General features: G+C 31.9%; 1 protein-coding gene across 5 annotated transcripts in view; it reads left to right on the forward strand.

Moving 5' to 3' along the window:
- Window positions 1-19,173, forward strand: part of Lrba (LPS responsive beige-like anchor protein) — a 648,575-nt gene that overhangs the window by 224,710 nt on the left and 404,692 nt on the right. For all 5 annotated transcript variants that reach the window (XM_040293201.2, XM_040293202.2, XM_040293204.2 and 2 more), the window contains exon 35: window positions 8,778-8,842. In XM_040293201.2, the coding sequence (XP_040149135.2) occupies window positions 8,778-8,842 (65 nt within the window). The remainder of the gene's footprint in view (window positions 1-8,777; window positions 8,843-19,173) is intronic.

Raw genomic sequence — 19,173 nt, forward strand, 5'->3', positions numbered from 1 at the left:
GCTTCACCACAACCCTAGCCCCATCAGTAGCATTTTTTAATCTCTATAATGAACTTGCTAAAAAAGAAATCAAGAAAGCAATCTCAGGTTGGGGTTCTGGCCTATGGCAGAGTGCTTGCCTAGCATGTATGAGGCACTGGATTTATTTCTCAACACCACATATAAATAAATAAAAATAGGTCCATTGACAACTAAAAAAAAAATTAAAACAATCTCACTTATAGGAGCAATAAAAAAAAGCAAAAGCAAAAACAAAACCAAAACCAAAAAACACAGGAATAAATTGAACCAAGGAAGTGAATGACATTTCAATGACATTATGACAAAATGTTTGTACTACCCAAAATTATTTGTAGATTACAGACATTCTTCACAAAAATTGAAAAGAAAAAAAAAAGGATGTGGAACTTAAAAAGACCACAGATGACCAACTGAATGTTATGTGAAGAGAACAAAGCAGAGGACTGAACAATACTTTACCTTAAAATATACTACCAATACACAGACCATTGGAACAAAATAGAGAACCCAAGATAAATCTACACATCTAAGCCAATTGACCTTTAACAGAGGCACCAAATGATATTGGAGAAAAGTTAGTTTTCAATAAATGGTGCTAGGAAAACTGGATATTCAATTGCAAAATGAAGAGGCACCTGTCTTTCACTGGGTATAAAAATCAAATCAAAATGGATAGAATACTAAATGCAAAACTGAAATTATGAAACACAGGGGAAACATTTGAAATGTATAGGCAATGCTGTTTTGGATTAGACTTTAAAAACTCATGCAACAAAAGGAAAACATAGACAAATGTGATCTTTCAAACTAGGAATATTCTGCACAGCAAAGGAAACAACAGAGTGAAGACACACTATAGAACAAGAGAAACTGTTTTCAAACTGTTCATCTGACAAGGGAATTAATATCCAGAATATATAATGAACTCAAAACTCATTATCAACAATGTACAGATGATCTGAATAGATATTTCTCAAAAGATATATAAATGCCTAAAAATGTACATGAAAAAATGCTTAGCATCATTAATCATCAGAAAAATGTAAATGAAAAGAATAGCAGGTAGTTTAGAGAGAATCTTTTTCACCAGAATAAAATAATACTGCATTCAGTGTTAATTTGATGGTTTGACAAAATTAGTGACCATAGAATAGATTCTGCATAGTGAATCTTGTCTGTCAATGGCCTGATTTTATCTGCTTTGGAATATGCTAATATTTGGGAGTTAATTTTAAAGGTTAGGTAATTTCATATAGTACCTTCAAGACACCATAGTATGTTTCAGGAGGTTATTTATTTTGCAGAAAACAATGAAGTTAATCTCTAAGGAAATTAGGATTCTATTAAAATAATTTAAATGAATAATTGTATACAGTACATTTATTGGTATTTTTCCACTATAATTATTTGTGGAGAATGTTATTAATGAAGTCTTCTTTTTTCTATTAAACAAAAGACTTTTTACACCAAAAGCACATATTGGAAGTTTGGTAGAACTCTATAGATTTCACAATATATAGTACCTTGTTGTATTACTTAAGAACATTAGTAAGCTAAGAGTATATTTTAGTAAAAATTGACTAGTCAACAATTATGGCTTTAGGAAGTAATAATCAATTAAATACAGCTTAGGAACAGGTATGAAATTATTGACTGTTGATTTTTGAGTTCTTCCTCTCTAAAGTGCTGAAATGTGATTTGAAATTACTTAGTTGCATTAGTGGTTGGATTTGAGGCTTTTAACGTATTTTTTTTTTAATCAGTACCTCTGGGGAAAGGATAACCAAGACTTTAAATGTACTCTGAATTTTGTATCAGTACGTAATTGTAAATACTGTGATGAAATATTGAAATGATCATGAAAGATGATGATCATTAAGCTTTTCTTTCAACTATTAAAACTCACTAAAGGTTATATTGAGCTGTGGTTTATGAAATTGTTTAGACTAACGCCTTCTTTGATAATTGTTTCTAAAGTGGAGAAAAATGCCTTAGGAGAGCATGATTAATGAATATTGTTTTTGGTTTTGGCAACATCTACAGATTACTATAGAGAATGTATTATTATGTATTATTGTAGAATGTATTTTATGGAGAAAAGTTGTTGGTTTTTAGCAACATCTGGATTATCAAGCAAATTGAAAGATTTTTTCTGATGGGCTTTAAATTATTTTTATATGCATTATTAATTCTTATCAGCATGAACTTATATATCTAATACTTGGCATATTATTAAACGGTGATCATTAATAATTAGAAGTGGATTATAGAGAAATGAAAACCCAGTGGTTTCTTTGAGGATTATATATTATTTTTATAACTGTAGCCAAAATATAAGTAATATTTTTTACTTTATTTCTGATCAAATTTTTTTCTACTGTGAAATTGTAAGCTATTTTTTATTCTATACCAATATATACTTACTGACAATTAACAAATGAGGGTTTATAGGTATGATAGATATGCCTATCCTTGAGGAAACAAGAATGGAAAGAGTGACAATTTTGAATTTCTAAACTTCTATAAAAACTGGTATTTTTTCTATTCTGTATGTACCTTCATGCCTCATTTTTAAAAAAAATATATATTTTTAGATGTTGATGTGCCTTTATTTTATTCATTTATTTGTATGTGGTGGTGAGGATCAAACCCAGTGCCTCACATATGCTAGGCAAGTGCTTCACCACTGAGTCACAACCCCCTAATTTGTTTAAAATTTAAAAGAAAAAAAAATGTATTTTATGTGATTTTTCAGATCAAGTGTAGTTTGTGTTTTATGTGGTTAAATTTTGATAGTTACACAGTACTGATTTTAACTAGTTTTTCATCTAACTTCAGCACTGACATTTAAAATCTCTGTTGAATTTAAATAGCATACTTCACGATTTTATATGTAAGTAGAAGCTTGTGTACCTAATGAAATTAAATAAAAATGACATTTGCTTGTTGAAAATATGTGTCTTTTCAGCTGATATTTATCCATATGGAGTTTGAAATTTGTCTGTATTATATGATAAAAATCTTCCTAGTATAGTTTTAGATCATAAAAAATGGATTTGAGAAAAATTGCACTAATAAATACTTTTACAATTAAATTTTTATGTGTACTTTTTAGAGTGATTTTAGATTCACGCAAAATCGAGTAGACATACAGAAGTTTCTTATGTATATACATGCTTAATTAACCTTGTCCATTGTCAGTATTCTCTACGAGAGGGGCATATTTTGTTACATCTGCTAAACCTATACTGACATGCTTGTTATTATCCCAAATCCATAACTTACATTAAAAGTTCACTCTCAGTGTTGTGCATGCTATTGGTTTGTGCAAATATTATGGCATATATTCAACATTACATTATATGATGAGCACTTTCACAGCTTAATGATTCTTGCTTTTTTTTCAACTTATTTTTTAGTTGTAGATGAACATAATGCCTTTATTTATTTTTATGTGTTGCTGAGGATTGAACCCAGAGCCGCACATGTGCTAGGCAAGCACTCCACCACTGAGCTATACTCCATCCCCCGTCCTTGCTATTTTTCCTGATTGTTCCTTCTTTTCCTCCTCCTCCAAATGCTGATCTTTTTTCACATTCTCCATATTTTTCATTTTCCATAATATTATAACAGTTGCAATCATAGGATGTAGACTTTCAAATGGGTTTCTTGTCCTTATTGATGTGTATTATTATGTTTCTTTCATGCCTTTAAGGGCTTTATTGCTCATTCTTTTTAATGCTGAATAATATTTCATTATCTGATTTGTACCACAGTTGATATATTCATCTTCTGAAGGATGTCTTGATTGTTTTCAGGGTTTGGCTTTTATCAATAAAGTTGCTAAACATTTCTTTGTGAGGTTGTTAAGTATGTTTTTAATTCCTTTGGGTTAATACCAAGGATCACAATTGCTGGATCATAAAACACAGCTAAAGTGACTGTATCAATGTGCATTTCCACCAACTGTTGAATGAAGTTTCCTGTAGCTCCATTGTTTGCATTTGTTTGTGTCAGTCTTCTGGATTTTGGCCATTCTAATGAAAGTATCCTAATATGTCATTGTTGCTTGAATTTGCATTTCTCCAATGACGTAACCTATGGAAAATCTTTTATATGCTTATTTATATCTCTTGTTTGGTGAAGTGTCTGTTAAGGTCTTTGGCCCATTGCTTAATAGGGTTTCCCCCCCCCCCCCCCTTATCCTTGCCTTTTAAGAGTTCTTTGTACATTTTTAGGTAATAGCACTTTATCAGATATGTATTTTGCAAATATTTTATTTCATTCTCTTGGCATTATATTTTGTAAAGAGGAAATATTTGATTATTAGAAGTAAATTCTTTTTATTTATTATTTATTTTAGTTGTAGCTGGTACAATATCTTTATTTATTTATTTTTATATTGTCTTGAGGATCGAGCCCAGTACCTCACATGTCCAAGGCAAGTTCTCTACCACTGACCTACAGCCCCAGCCCCTAGAAGTAAATTCTTAACTTCACTGATAAGATTAATTTTTTTTCCACTGGAATATGCCTTTGGTGTTGTATTTAAAAATCATTGCCAAACCCAACATCATTTAGACTTTCCTTGATTATCTTCTGAGGGTTTTGTAGTTTTACATTGAGGTCTGTGATCCATTTTTAGTTAATTTTTATGAATGATGTTTATCTAAATTCATTTTTTACATGTGAATGTTTAGTTTTTTCACCACTATTTATTGAGAAGACTGTCTTCTTTCCATTGTGTTGCCTTTGTTCCTTTATCAAAGATTAGTTGATTATTTATGTGCGTCTATTTCTGGGCCTTATAATGTGTTCCATTGTTCTGTCCGGCTGTTATTTTGAATATATACTTTCTTGATTTGTGTAGCTTTGTAGTAAGTGTTTTTTTTTTAAGTTAGTGATGGACATAATTCCATTATTTTATTTATTTTTATGAGAATGGAACCAAGTGCCTCACTTATAGTTGACAAGTGCTGCAGTGTTTAAATTTTTCTTCTTTAGTTGTAGATTGACAAAATACACTTATTTTATTTTATTTACTTATTTTTATGTGGTGCTGAGAATTGAACCTAGTGTCTCATACATGCTGGGTATGCAGTCTACCACTGAACTGTAACCACAGCCTCTGGAATAAGTTTCTTTTTTTTTTTTTTTATGGTACTGGGATTGAACTTAACCACTGGGCCACATCCCCAGCCCTGTTCTGTATTTTATTTAGAGACAGGGTCTCACTGAGTTGCTAAGCAACTCACCATTGCTGAGGCTGGCTTCAAACCCACGGTCCTCCTACCTTAGCCTCCCGAGCTGCGGGGATTACAGGCATGTGCCACCTGCTCAGCCTATAATAAGTTTTAAAGTCAAGTATGTTAAGCCTCCACCTTCATTCTTCTCCTACACTATTATGTGAACTGTTTTATGTCTGTCTCTTTAAACTTTAGAATCAGTCTATTGATTTCCATAAAATAACATACTGAGATTTAGATTGGAATTGCATGGAATTTGTAGATCAATTTGGGAGCAACTGACATCTTGACAATATTGAATTATCCTATCCATGTATATGGAATATCATTCATATTTATTTGTTCTTCTTTGGTTTCATGAGCATATTGTATTTTTTCATGTTGACCTTGTACATAATTTATTTAGTATCTTCTTATATTTATGTGATGCTGATAGGGGTAGTATTGTTTTTACTTCAAATTCCAGTTGTATTCTACAACCTTGGTATTACCATGTATTAGTTCCAGAAGTGTTTGGGTCAGTTATTTTGGATTTCTCATGTTGACAATCATGTGTTCTGTAAACAAAAATAGTACACTTCCTCCCATCATAATACTTTTTCTTAAAAGTATATATTTTTTAGTTGTCAATGGTTCTTTATTTATATACAGTGTTGAGAATCGAATCCTTTGCTTTACATATGCTAGGCAAATGCTCTACCACTGAGCCAGGACCCCAGCCCCCGTCATAATACTTTTAATTTCTTTTTCTTGTCTTATTGCATTATCCACAACTCCCATAATCATGTTGAAAAACAGTAGTGAGAGGGAGCTTCCTTGTCTGGTTTCTGGTAGTAGATTCTTTGAAAAGGAAAATGACTAAGGCAATAATTTGTCATTTGCTAAACTAGTTCTTCTATTCTTTCTTAAGTTCTTATTTTCTAGTAAGGGAAATAACTTTCACCATATTTTTTTTTTCATCTCCATTTTGAGATCCCCCCCACCTCTTTAAACTATGTGATCTGAATGAAAACTCAATTTCAGGTCTTGTCTTTCCATTCTCTGGTGTTATATTAGATTTCCAAATGGCTTTCCAACAAAAGTGCGTGTTAGATAAGAAAGCTGAGAAGTGAGCGAATGCTTCTGTTCTATGGCTGTTGCATTCCTGGTGGTATCATGCTCCCATTCGATAACTTTCTGCCTGCCTACAAAGGTCACAGTTGGTTCTTTTCATCCCCTTAAACTCTAAGCTACTTCTATAAACTTCTAGCGTTTTCTCACTCTTCCTAGGGTATGAGACAGCTCAGGTTGTTTTTTGGTCCATCTGCCATTAAATTTGTCTTTATTCTACTGTTCCTATGCATTACTAGATTTGGATAACTCTTTGAAGCTTGGTATGCCACTGTGCTGTGCCTGGGAAATGAAGTGTGAGCCTCTTTGTACCAAGATTAAAAAACGTATCTACAGTTTTGTTTATTTTCATCTCCCTCCCAATACCTTTTAGAGAAGAAGAAGGCGTGGCTTGTGCTTCTCTCTCAGGGGTATATTCTTTCATGGAATTTGATTACTTTTCTTTGAACTACCAGTTTGTTAATTTCATTTTGTTGGGAAAAAAAAGGATTTTTAATCAGTTTCACATTTCTATTTTATGTTTGATTTGGTTTATGTTAGTGAAAGAAATTTAGAATCTGTGTTTTGTAGTTTCAGTGTATGGCAACTATGGATTTTGAGAGATAATATATTGTAGACTTTGAGTTATGAATTTCTAATTGTTAGTAAATGATAATAAAATATTGTACCTGGAAGAAAATATTGTGAGGGAATGTATAAAGTGGAAATGTAGTGTGATCTGTCCTAGGGCATATCCTATTATGTCTGAATCAGAATCAGAACACAGATTTCATGACCACCTATTCTTTCCTCAATAATATGTTGCTTTACTTTCTTCAGCTAGATCAGTCAGAGACTACCTACCCTCCATTGTCTACTTGACTTTGAAGTTGATTTTCATTTTACTGGACATATTCGTTTTTCATTCTACTGTACATTTTCTGTTAGCGTGATCATACCTACACTATTCATAAAATGGAATTATTCAACAAAATCATGGCATGCAGTCATTTTATTTCTGATAGCCATGTTGGGTTTTTCAAAACACAAATGAAGATTGAACAAAAATGGTATAAAAAGAGAAAATGGGAAAAAAGGCTGTGATTAAAAAAATGAAGTAGAAAGATATTAATTTAAAATTACATGGAATTTAAAACTTTTAAAAGTTATTATATTCAGAAAATATAACCCAGTTTATGGTGAATAATGGCTAGTAGCTAAGCCTCATATTGTTTAGGTGTTATGAGAGAATGAAAAGATAAGTTAAGAGGTATCATATAGTTAGAATCCAAAGGGCTTTGGGGTACCAAGAAACATATCTTAATGTTAGAGGATAAATTTTTCATGGGTAAAAATATAGTCTTATGCCATGTATTTATGGAGCAGTGAAATACAGTTTTCCAGCTCACTATAGTTCTAGCACAATTCATTATTTTTATTTTCGTCAATCACTAATCATCATTTTTTAAAAAGAAACATATTTCTTAACACTTCATACATAAAACTATGTTTCCAGTTCATTAAAAAGAGATTTGTACATGAGTTTGTGTGTATGTTTGTAGACATAAACACATACATACATGGCTACCTTTATTGGCACTTCTTGATTCTCGGTCTATTTCAATCAATGCAAGCCTTTCCCTATTATATTAATGCTTGTTTTATGTATGTTTTGAGATAAGAATTGTAGAATTCATTTGGTTACACTTGCTGATTGACTTATAGGCTTTTAATTATATATCTTTTCAGTGGATAAATGCTAATGGATAAAATGATAGGTATAGCTGATTGACTTATAGGCTTTTAATTATATATCTTTTCAGTGGATAAATGCTAATGGATAAAATGATAGGTATAGACTTATAATGCTAATATCGAGGGCAATAAATTACAGTTTTCCAGCTCATATGTGGATCTAACACAATTCACTATTCTTTCTTGTCTTTTTCCCAATTACTAGTCATTTTTTTTTGAAAATATGTTGTATTTACTAATGTGTTTGAACTAAATTGTTTCTTCTCTTCATTTTAATGTATGTCTTTTTTTTTTTTAATGAAACAAGAAAATCTCTGTCTTTGGGTTTTTCTTTTTTTTTTTTTAACTGCCTTTCTTACTGCCTTTTTATCCAACTCCCAACTATTTTAATTAAGTTAGTTTATAATGATATAGAACAAAAGGGCAAGATATATGTGGGTAGGCTCATTTAGTTTATGCCAAATAAAGTTATTCTTTGCTTGTTTAATACTTTTCAGTATCAATCTTTGTGTGTTCATAGGGCTGTGCGAGGTAAGCAACATGTTTTATAGAACTTTTCCTTTAAAAACTGAGGTATAAGATTGATGCGGGGATGTTTTTCATGACAATTGTTTTAAAAGAAATAATTGAGTGAAATTTCTTCAGCTATTTTTTGCTCTCTTTTAGGAGTGGCAGAATTCTATTCAGAAGAATGCAGGTCTTGCTTTTATTGAACTTGTCAATGAAGGAAGGTAATCTATTTTATATCCATTTATATTTTGCTTTAAAATGTTGTATTCTTCCCATATGAAATACTGATATTTTGGGGTTCTCTTTTTTTTTGCAGTCAGTACTGTAATGAATCCTGATATATTGATTATTACAAATATGTTGATATTTAGTAACTTTATAATTTTCTTCATGGTTACATATTGATTGATAAGATTCCAGTCTTTATTTTTCAAGAAATGTGGGTGTTTTGCAAAAGTAAACTGCTTACTCTATTTGCAGATATAAGGAAACGTCAGATTTGTACTTTTTGTGAAGTTGTATTATGTTTATAGACACCATAATTAGATGCCTGTGATGTCTTGCTTTTATTATAGTCTGACCACAAAGAGAAGTGGAAACAAGTTTTATTTTGTGTTCTGATATGATAAGAAAGGGAAGAGAGTGAATAAGTAGGTATCATTCCATTTAAAGACCATAAACAGAAGAATTCAAAGAAAGAAAATTCAGTGGAAGGAAAAAGAAGCAAAGAAATTACAGAGATGAAAAGAGATAAATGAGGGGAAACAAATTTGAGTGGAAGAATTAAAAGATCAAAATAAACCGAGTAAATGATGAGTTGACCACATTGATATCTTGGGGTATACTGATCCAAAGCCTTTTACATGTTTTGCTTTGAGGTAGCTGACGTTGAAAACCCAGAGTAGAGGTTGAAAGGTGTGACTGGTTGCTCTTAGAAATAGTGTCCTCAGCAAAGTTATTATTTCAGGGATATTTCTTTATAGAGTTTGGCTGATGTTTTGGATTGATCCTATGACTGTAGTAACTGTTTGAACTAATAACTAGGAATTTAGGTGCTCATTTTATTACAGGATAAGTAGAAATGAATCAGCTTCATTTGATTTTAAATAATACTAATTTTTTTCACTTAGAATTGTAACATTTTTAACTTAGATTACAGGTATAAGCTAGTATTAGAAACAAATAAATGAACCTGCAATTATAATGATTCATGCTGTGATAGAAGCAAAGAAGTGCAAGGTACTTTCACACTGAGAAATCAATTTAGTATGGAAGAATCACTTAAAACTTAATCAGAGCACATTTTATTTTATTTTTTTGAGCATGATTCTTGAGATAAGTTTTCAAGGACAAATTTGGTTAATCATCTGTACATTAGAAGAGTAGGAGTTATGGATAAATTGGAGTATGTTTGGTGAAAAGCATTTATAATACAGGGAACAGAATATTTGAAGCCATTGTGATGTCAGAAAGAAAAAAAGATGTTTTTGTGTGCGATCCTGTGTGTGTGTGTGTGTGTGTGTGTGTGTGTGTCTGTGTGCACGCACACTTGCATGTACTGTTAGTTGGGAATGTGTTTTGGAGTTGACTGGGCATCTGGATTACAAAAGGCCTAGCACAGAATAATTGGACTTTTATCTAAAGGTGTTATGAAGTCTGTGGCAGATGTTATGTGGAAGAGTGTCATGAAATTTGGTTTTTAGAAAGATTACTGGCAGAAATATTTAGGATAGGTTGAAGGAAAGGAGTCCCAATTGAATTCAGGAACTGTAGCAAGTGATTCATATAAGAAATAGAGCTAAAGTGTAGTCTATAGTTGGGAAGTAGGAGGTGATCAATGAATATTTCTCAATGAATAAGTGACTAGTACTCTACTCTTGTTTTATTGAATGTTTTCATCATGCCTGAAAGAAGACCTATTTGTTAATAGTCAGGGCTGGGGTTGTGGCTCAGCGGTAGAGTGCTCGCCTCGCGTGTGCGAGACCCTGGGTTCGAGCCTCAGTCCCACATAAAAATAAATAAGTGAAATAAACGTATTGTGTCTTCCTACAACTAAAAAATAAACATTTTAAAAAAAACTTTGTTAATAGTCACTTCCCATTTCCCTCTTCTTCTAGCCCTAGCTTGCTAGTAATCTATTTTATTTAGATTTTCCTGTTTGAAACTTGTAACTGGAATCATTCACTGCATGGTCTTTTTGTAACTAGCATTTGATTGTTAGCTGCACATTACTGTAATGAAATGTCTAAGGAAATTGACTCTATGGAGTGAAAGGGTTTACTTAGGTCACAGTTTTAGAGGCTCAGAGAACAAACAGCTTAGTGTAGGCTTGGTGAGGGCCATCCCTTGACTGCTTCACCTAATGGTTAGAAGGCCATATAGTATGTGTCAAAGTTGGGTTCACATCTCCCGCTAACCAGCAGAGATAGACAGGTTGAGTGGTGTCCCACAGCCCTTTCAAGGGCTTGCCCCGAGTGACCTAGGGACTTTCCAAAAGGTCTCATCTCTTTATAGTCCAGAACTTCTCACTATACTGCCACCCTTGGGACCAAGCTTTTACTCTTTAGATCTTTGGGGTATACTGATCCAAAGCCTCTTACATGTTTTTGAGGTTCATCTATGTTGTAGCAATATATTCCCCCCCAAAAAAATATTGTTTCATTTCCTAGGTATATCATAGTTTACTCAACCATTCATTTGTTAATGGATATTTGGGTTGTTTCTGGTCTTGGCTATTGTGAATCATGACTCTTAAGAGCATTGCTTGGAGTTTTTAAAAGTTTTTCATTTCAGTGGGTACATACTTAGGAGTACATAAAAATTGTATGGCAAATTCAATAAATACCAGTATTTAATGATATATTTTTATGTACATATGTTTACATATTTTTAATTTGAATTATTAGTACTTTTCATTTTAAACAACATTCCATCTTCACTATAAATGCATTTTATATATATATATATATATATATATATATATATATTTACCCCCTCTTTTTTCCCCTAGAACTGGGGTTTGAACCCAGGGGTGCTCTACCATTGAGCTCTATTCCCAACCCTTTTATTTTTTGTTTTGAGATTGAATTTCATTAAGTTGCTTGGGCTAGCCTCATACTTGGAATCCTCCTGCCTCCTTCTCCCCTCAGGTCTCTGTGAATACAGGTATGTGCCACTTCACCAGGAATTGATATCTTGACATTAATCAAATTACATTTCTTTGTTTTTAACAAAAGAAAAGAATATGTATAAAATAAATTTTTTACATTTATGAAAACATTCTACAGTTTCTAAAGAAATGAACTTCATGTTATTCTCAAATACTTGTATTGAAAATTTCTTATTGCCATTATTCCTTATTATACAAATAATTATTGAAATAACATCTTTATATCAGATGTTATCATAATTCTCTTGATTTCTTATCTATGTTTATCTTACTCTTCTTAGCCTATGGAAAGCACACAGTCTTTGTCTTTTATTTTATTTTATTTTTTGTACTGGAGATTGAATCCAGGGACACTTAACCACTGAGCCATATCCCAGCTCTTTTTTGTATATTTTTATTTAGAGACCAGGTCTCTCTGAGTTGCTTAGGGCCTGGCTAAGTTGCTGAGACTGGCTTTGAACTAGTGATCCTCCTGCCTCAACCTCTGAGCCACTGCGATGACAGTGTGCACCACCACTCCCGGCTAGCTTCTGTCTTTTAAATAAATATTTGAAATAAACAATGCTGGAAACAAAACTAAGATTTATTAGTGAAATAGTGGACCTAGTATTTGAAATTTTGTTCTATATTTAAGGGCAGAATATACTTAAAGGAAAAACTCAGTTGTTTATTTTTCTAAATCAGTGGATTTAGTTTTCCAAATAAATGAACGGTTTTTAAATTTCAGTTAAATATTCAGTGCCTGATGTTAAATGATTCTGTGTAGAAATGGATGTGTTTGAGAAGTAGTTTGGAGTATTCAAGCTACTAGACTTAATCCCATGGGAAGAAGAATAGTAATAAGGATTTTTCTTTTTACTACAAAGGCCAACCTTTTCTTTTTGCTATTATGTAAGTTTGACCTGCCTTGACCTCATTTATAGAGTAACTGCTATAAGTTTGGCCCTTGATTAATGTTTTATTAGGGTAAATAACATGAAGACCTTTATAGATAGACTATAGCATCAGGTTTATCAGAGTTGAAGGGTATCATTAGTGAATCAATTACTTAGGTCAGACGCAAGTAATTGTTTTTTGGTAGAAACGTTTCCCTTATCTTACTTGTTTAATTAGATACTTTATAAATACATTGTTTTCATAGTTTTGTGTTTGATTATTATTTTTCATGTGCAGCATGCTATTTTATATGAATTTATAGAGCTAAAATAAGTAATAATCAGTGACACAATCTTTGATGTCTTTGCTAAGAGGGAAAAAATATATTTTCTTCTGTTTTTGTTTTGGTACTGGGAATTGGACCTTAAAAAGTTAAATGTCCACATTTTATAGGAAAGAACACTGGTAATCCTGAAGGACAGTTTTGTTTATGGATGTTTTGCTATCTTGAATCATTGATTTACCTTATAAATATGCAAGTAATTGATCTAAAATTTATTGTTTTTTAAAGGCACAACTTAAAATAAATAGCTTTATATTTTAAATGAATGTTCAAGCTCCTTGTTAGAGTGTTATGCTATAGCATTACTTTAGTAGAAAATAATGTAGCATTAACACCATTACCTTTGATCCTCTTTTGTGAAATCTGAGGGTTCAGTGGTATAGTAATTTACGTGTACACGTTATTATGTATCTTGGACTTCAATTGATTTGATTTGTGTACTTGATTTGACTTTATCTTAGTTGCTTTTTCTTTACTTTATAATGTATTTAATTGAAATTAAATAATGTATTCAGTTAAATTAATCCCAATAACACTCTTGCTTACATTTTATAATTCAGTTATTCATCAGTGAATTTTAAAAGTCTTGAAATTTGGTTTTGCTTTTATGTTTTGCCTTTGTATGTATTTATTTTTATTATTGATAGAGAGCTTATTACTTGCAAAGAATTTAGAATTTTAATATAGTATTATTCTTAATTTTTCTGGTAGCAATGAATCTGGCTGCTAGGTTGGTTCCTTTCTTGCTAGCCTGCTTGTGGTACCTCCAACAAATGTCTTTGAAAGTATTCAAACTCCTGGTGGTGTTCTAGGCACTGTAATCCAGGCAAGTGCACTGAGATAGTACTCTGTGATATTCATGATTTGTTGATGGTTCAGACTCTTCTTATAATTTCACGTGTTTTACTTGTATCTTTTAGAAGGAATGAAGCATTGGATAAACATCCTACATATTTTATATATTTTGGTGTCCTGCTTTTATTCTTTACTCCACAATTCTAAATAATTGATGCTGATTTCCTATTAGTGAAAGTATCATAATTTAAAATGTCAAGGAATCCTATGAATTTTCCTGTTATTATTCTCACTAATATTCTTAATTTTTCTCATTATTTCTGTTTAATTTATATTTTAAAGTGAAATATAGACATTATTCCTTTAGCAGATATAATTCATAAAATTTTGATAGTCAAAGATCATGGAAGTAATAGGCTATGGAACCTGACTTTAAAAGTATAATACTTGTTAAGATATTTAAGACCTATGTTTTTGTCTTGAATTTTGTAATTTTAAATACATAAGTAATTAAAATATCCTATAATTCTAATGTAGTATTGGGTTTAGTTTACTAAAAATACATCTTAGGATCTTCCATGGCCACCTGGAATTTTACTCTTCAATCTGCTGCTGTGTCTCTTCTCTTTCCCCATCCTGAGAAAGCACAGGAAGAGAAGATCATCCCACACACTGCTGGACCCATCCCTTAACTATCCTTGAGGGATAGTGAATATCATCTCCTTATTCCAGCAGTACCTTAGGCTTGTATCTGAATATGTAAATAGCCCTCGTGAAATACATGATGTTTCTAGTACTGATGTACTTGTCTGGCTTTTCAAAATTTAGCTGCTTAGATTGCATTTCTGCTTTGAGTGTTGATTTGGCAGTTCTAGCATTTTCCTTTGGTTCTCTAGATAGCATAGATTACCACCAATCTCTGTGGAATGGCTGAGCGGAATGAATGGAAGGGAGGCCAAGAGGGAAAAAGGAGGATAGAAGAGAAGGAGAGAGGCCAAAATACATTTCATTTTATTCTGAAGCCCTTTGCCATTATTGTTGCTGTTTTGGGTAACAGTCAAAGAGGTGAACAGTGTGGCTAGAATATATTCTTGTATTAACAGAAAAGAAAAAAACATTTTTTTTGGAAGAGAAAATTTGAATCAAAGTAGAGGTTTTCTTTTGGAGTATTACCTAAGCACATGCTTGTTTGTTGCAGTATTGGGGATTGAACCCAGGGAACTTTACCATTGAGCAACAAAGCCAGCCCTTTTCATTTTTTCTTTTTTAACTTTTGAGATAGGATCTTGTGAAATTGTTGAGACTTGCCTGGAATTTGAGCTCCTTCTACCTCAGCCTCCCGAGTAACTGGGATTATAGGCCTGTACTGCTACTGTGCCTGGCTGAACCATGTATTTCATTTAAGTTTTAAAATTATATGTGTAGTAAGTAAGAAAAACTCCAATTAAATAGTGATAAACAGTTGTTTGTCTTATTTTTTGTGTAGAGTTAGAGGCCATTGTTCCAAAGATGAGTTGAACAGAGACTTTCATTATCTCTGTCTGTTTCATCCCTGGGTCAAATTGATGTAGGAGTTTGTGTGGGAAGTTGATAATGAGTATATGCTGTTCTTTTCTCTTAGTGATTAGAATATTTAAATTTAAATTAATGTTCATAATTTTGGGCAGGTTTAATAACTTGTCAGAAAGGATTAAGTTTAATAACTTGTCAGAAAGGATTAAATTTTTTCCCTTAATTAGAATACACATTTCTTATTTCATCATGTGTTTTGTTTTAAAACAATGGTAAATTATTATTATTATTTTTGAGAGAGAGAGAGATTTTTTTAATATTTATTTTTTAGTTTTCGGTGGACACAACATCTTTATTTTTATGTGGTACTGAGGATCGAACCCAGCGCCCTGTGCATGCCAGGTGATTGCGCTATCACTTGAGCCACATACCCAGCCTGGTAAATTATTTTTTACTTTGAATTTTCTGATTGATCAATAGTTTTTAAGTAGTATAGCATATACTTCCTTTAACAGATTTTGTGTGTGGTGGCTTTTGGAAACTTAATATGGAATTTTATATTTAAATGATTTTTGTTTATTTTTAAGCTTGTTTTGTTCTTATTGGAGTAAAATAATGGTTCTGTATTTGCATTGAGCTTTTTGATCCCTCTGGAAGTACCAGATTCCACTGGATTTCAGGTCAGTACAGGATTTGTGGTTTACAATTTCTCAGGCCAATAATATATAACTTTGGTAGATGATGGTTTGGATACAGAATGTATATAGATCACACTTATTAGCTATGTAGCATCTCTCTCTGTCTCTGTCCTTTTTTTTTTTTGACATGGTACATTCCATATTGCAATATCACAAAAATCCTCTCTCTCTATGTGTGTGTGTGTGTGTGTGTGTGTGTGTATGTAATATATAAAATATATAAGATACATATAATATATTGCATATACATGCACATACATAAATGGTTTATATTTAAATGGAATAATTTACAAATTAATCAAAATGAGTATTGTACAAAAATAAGAGTTGAATTAGAGGAATAAAAAGGAAAATATCTAAACTGAGAAGCGTTAAATGAAAATAAAATGAACATAAAAGTGATTCAGATTTCATTCAGCAAATATTTCTGTACAACAAATACATGCTAGTCCATATTCTGAGCTTTGGAAATTTAGCAAAGGACAAAATAGATATCCCCTCCTCTCAAGTCTTAATTTAATTTGTAAAGATACAAAATGAAAATGTTGGTATTATGTTAGTAGGCTCTGAGAGTTATTGAGAAAGTCAACAATGGGGGTGAGTGGGTCCAGGAGCAGTCTGAGCCAGGATGCTGCAGTGTTGAATAGAGCGGTGAGTGGATCCCAAGGGTGAGTTCTGATGAAGTGCTGAGGACAAGGGCAATGAACCCGATGGGAAGATGGGAAGTGGCAGAAACCTTGCAACAGAACAACACCCTGAGGTAAATTCCAAGTGGGGACTCAGAAGAGCCCTTTCCCTTATCACTGTCTTCCACACATTACTTCGTCCACACATCACTGTCTTCCCTCTCTTTTCATGTGTATTCTTGAGAATAAATCCTTTCATCTTTCTGAAAGATTCTTTGATTTTGAATATGTCAGCTTGTGAACTGGCCCTTTTGCTTCCATCCTGGCCTGTGTAATACTTTGAGTTGTTTTGGAATGCTCAAGGAGGAGTTACTATGCAAAATAACTTTGGAAAAACAAGTTGATATCCAGCTATGTGACATTCATATTCAATTTGACATTTGTATTAAATTACTAAGCTCTTGCATTATCAGAAAGAAATAATTTTATACAGTATTGGTATTTCTATTTTATTTATAGTAAAGAATATGGATACACTGTAGTCGCCCTAATCAATGATATTGCTTTCCAGAATTGGATAGTATGTGGGCTAGATCTCAACTGAGAAAGATCAGTGTGGGCCTTAAATGTGTGGGAAGCCCTTTAAAAAAAATTTAAATTATCCTTTGTTGGTCACCAACCTGTTTTTTCCAAGAATTTAGTCTTGTATATTTTATAACGTTAAAGCCTTTTTCTCTCTTATTCAAAGTTGTTAATGAAAGCTTTAACTCAGAAAAAGGAGTAGCGAAACATCAATTTAAACATTTTTGTGGTATTGAATTATTTAATATGCTGAAAGAGGGATGGGAGAGAAACAATGTATGTGAGAAAGCAGGCAGGTACATGGAGAGTTAGGAAATAATGCTTCACTATAAGAATAAAGATTATGTTGACTTATGGAGGTGATAGTCTCAAGTGGAGAAAGAAATCTTTAGCATTTTTTTTTTCTCAGTTTTGGTTTTTGGCCATTCTCTGAGGTTAATTCTAATGAAATTTCTGTTAAGAAGATTACCACTTTAAGAATATTACTTCCATATTCTCATTTACTAGGGTCTGGGAACATGGTAACTTTGCTGTCCCATCAATGGTCATGTTTAGTAGTGAAAATCTGACAGTTGCTTCTATCAGGGGTCACAGAAAGCCCAGGAAGCAGCAATAATATTGGAAAACTCTTGGTGAAAATGTGTGGAGGTGCTTACCCACGGTGTAATCAGATGTGGACAATGTGCTGTAATGTAGTTATGGGAGATGGTTGTCATCATTACTGTTATTTATTGAACCTCTAGTGTGAATCTTTTCCAGTTGGTCACTTGATAGGGCTGTTTGTTTCCTAAGGCTGACACAAGCGGTTTTTTTTTTTAATTCCTCCTTGCACTGTAGGCATAAATTATATGTAGGTTTTCTTCTTAATATTAAAATATGTGAACCATTTTGTGCTCTGTATTTAGAGAATTAATCTATTTATAGTAAACACAACATTATGAGACAGCTTGTTTATTAAAACTTTAGCTTTGTTTACTTTTAATTTTTTGTTTGAAGGAATAGTTTGTGCAATTGTTAGATAAAATCGTACTTGCTAAAAAACTGTATAATCCTCATAATTAGGAAAGTAAGCATGTTGACAAGGAAAATTGGCCCCTTAAAAGAATAAAACAACAATAACAACATACCCAAACAACTACCCCTAAAACCCAAAAATACTATGTAAGTGACTTAGTTTAACTTGTGTGGTCATTTTTATATTTTTCTTAATGGAAAGATAAATTATATTTCTAACTAAAATAGAGGTTATGTAGTCAGGACCTTCTAAGATACTGATTTAAAACCATTTTGTAAAATGTGAAGGAAAATATATGTTTTCCATTTTCTATGAAAGTATTGTTAGTAAATAATATATATCTCCTAATCAATTTTTATAATATACTTTTAAATGAATAAGGTTAGATAGTTATCATTTTGTATTATTCAGTAAAAATATTTCAAACTTAACTTTCCTTTTTATTCTAATCTAAAATCTATAGGGTTTTACTGTTAATTGCTTATTTAAATTTATACTTAAAGAGTATTTTTGTTCTAAGTATTTCTATAAATAATGATTGAATATAGCCTATCCAAACAGTACCTCTTAGTTGCTGTGATTGTTTAAAGAAGAAAAAGTGAAAGATGTGACTTCCTGACCAGTTGGGAAAACAACATACAATGAATACTAGTAACTCTTTTATAGAATAATTTATAAATAAGTATAATATATGCTATGTATACAATAAGTATTAGGTATGAGTGACATAAAATAATGATATTTATATTCCTCAAGAGGAAGATGTTTGAATTCAAGTTTAAATAAGTTTTGTATGTAACGAAATGATTAAAAAAAATTGGAAGGTTGTTTATGACCTTCTTTTCTCTCATTTAGTCTATTTGTTGAGTGTGTACCATGTTATAAGTATTATTTTGGAGTCTGAAAATGTAGCTCTATTTAAGACTGTTGTCATAG

Source organism: Ictidomys tridecemlineatus, chromosome 9, assembly GCF_052094955.1.
Source record: "Ictidomys tridecemlineatus isolate mIctTri1 chromosome 9, mIctTri1.hap1, whole genome shotgun sequence".
Classification (NCBI taxonomy): domain Eukaryota; kingdom Metazoa; phylum Chordata; class Mammalia; order Rodentia; family Sciuridae; genus Ictidomys; species Ictidomys tridecemlineatus.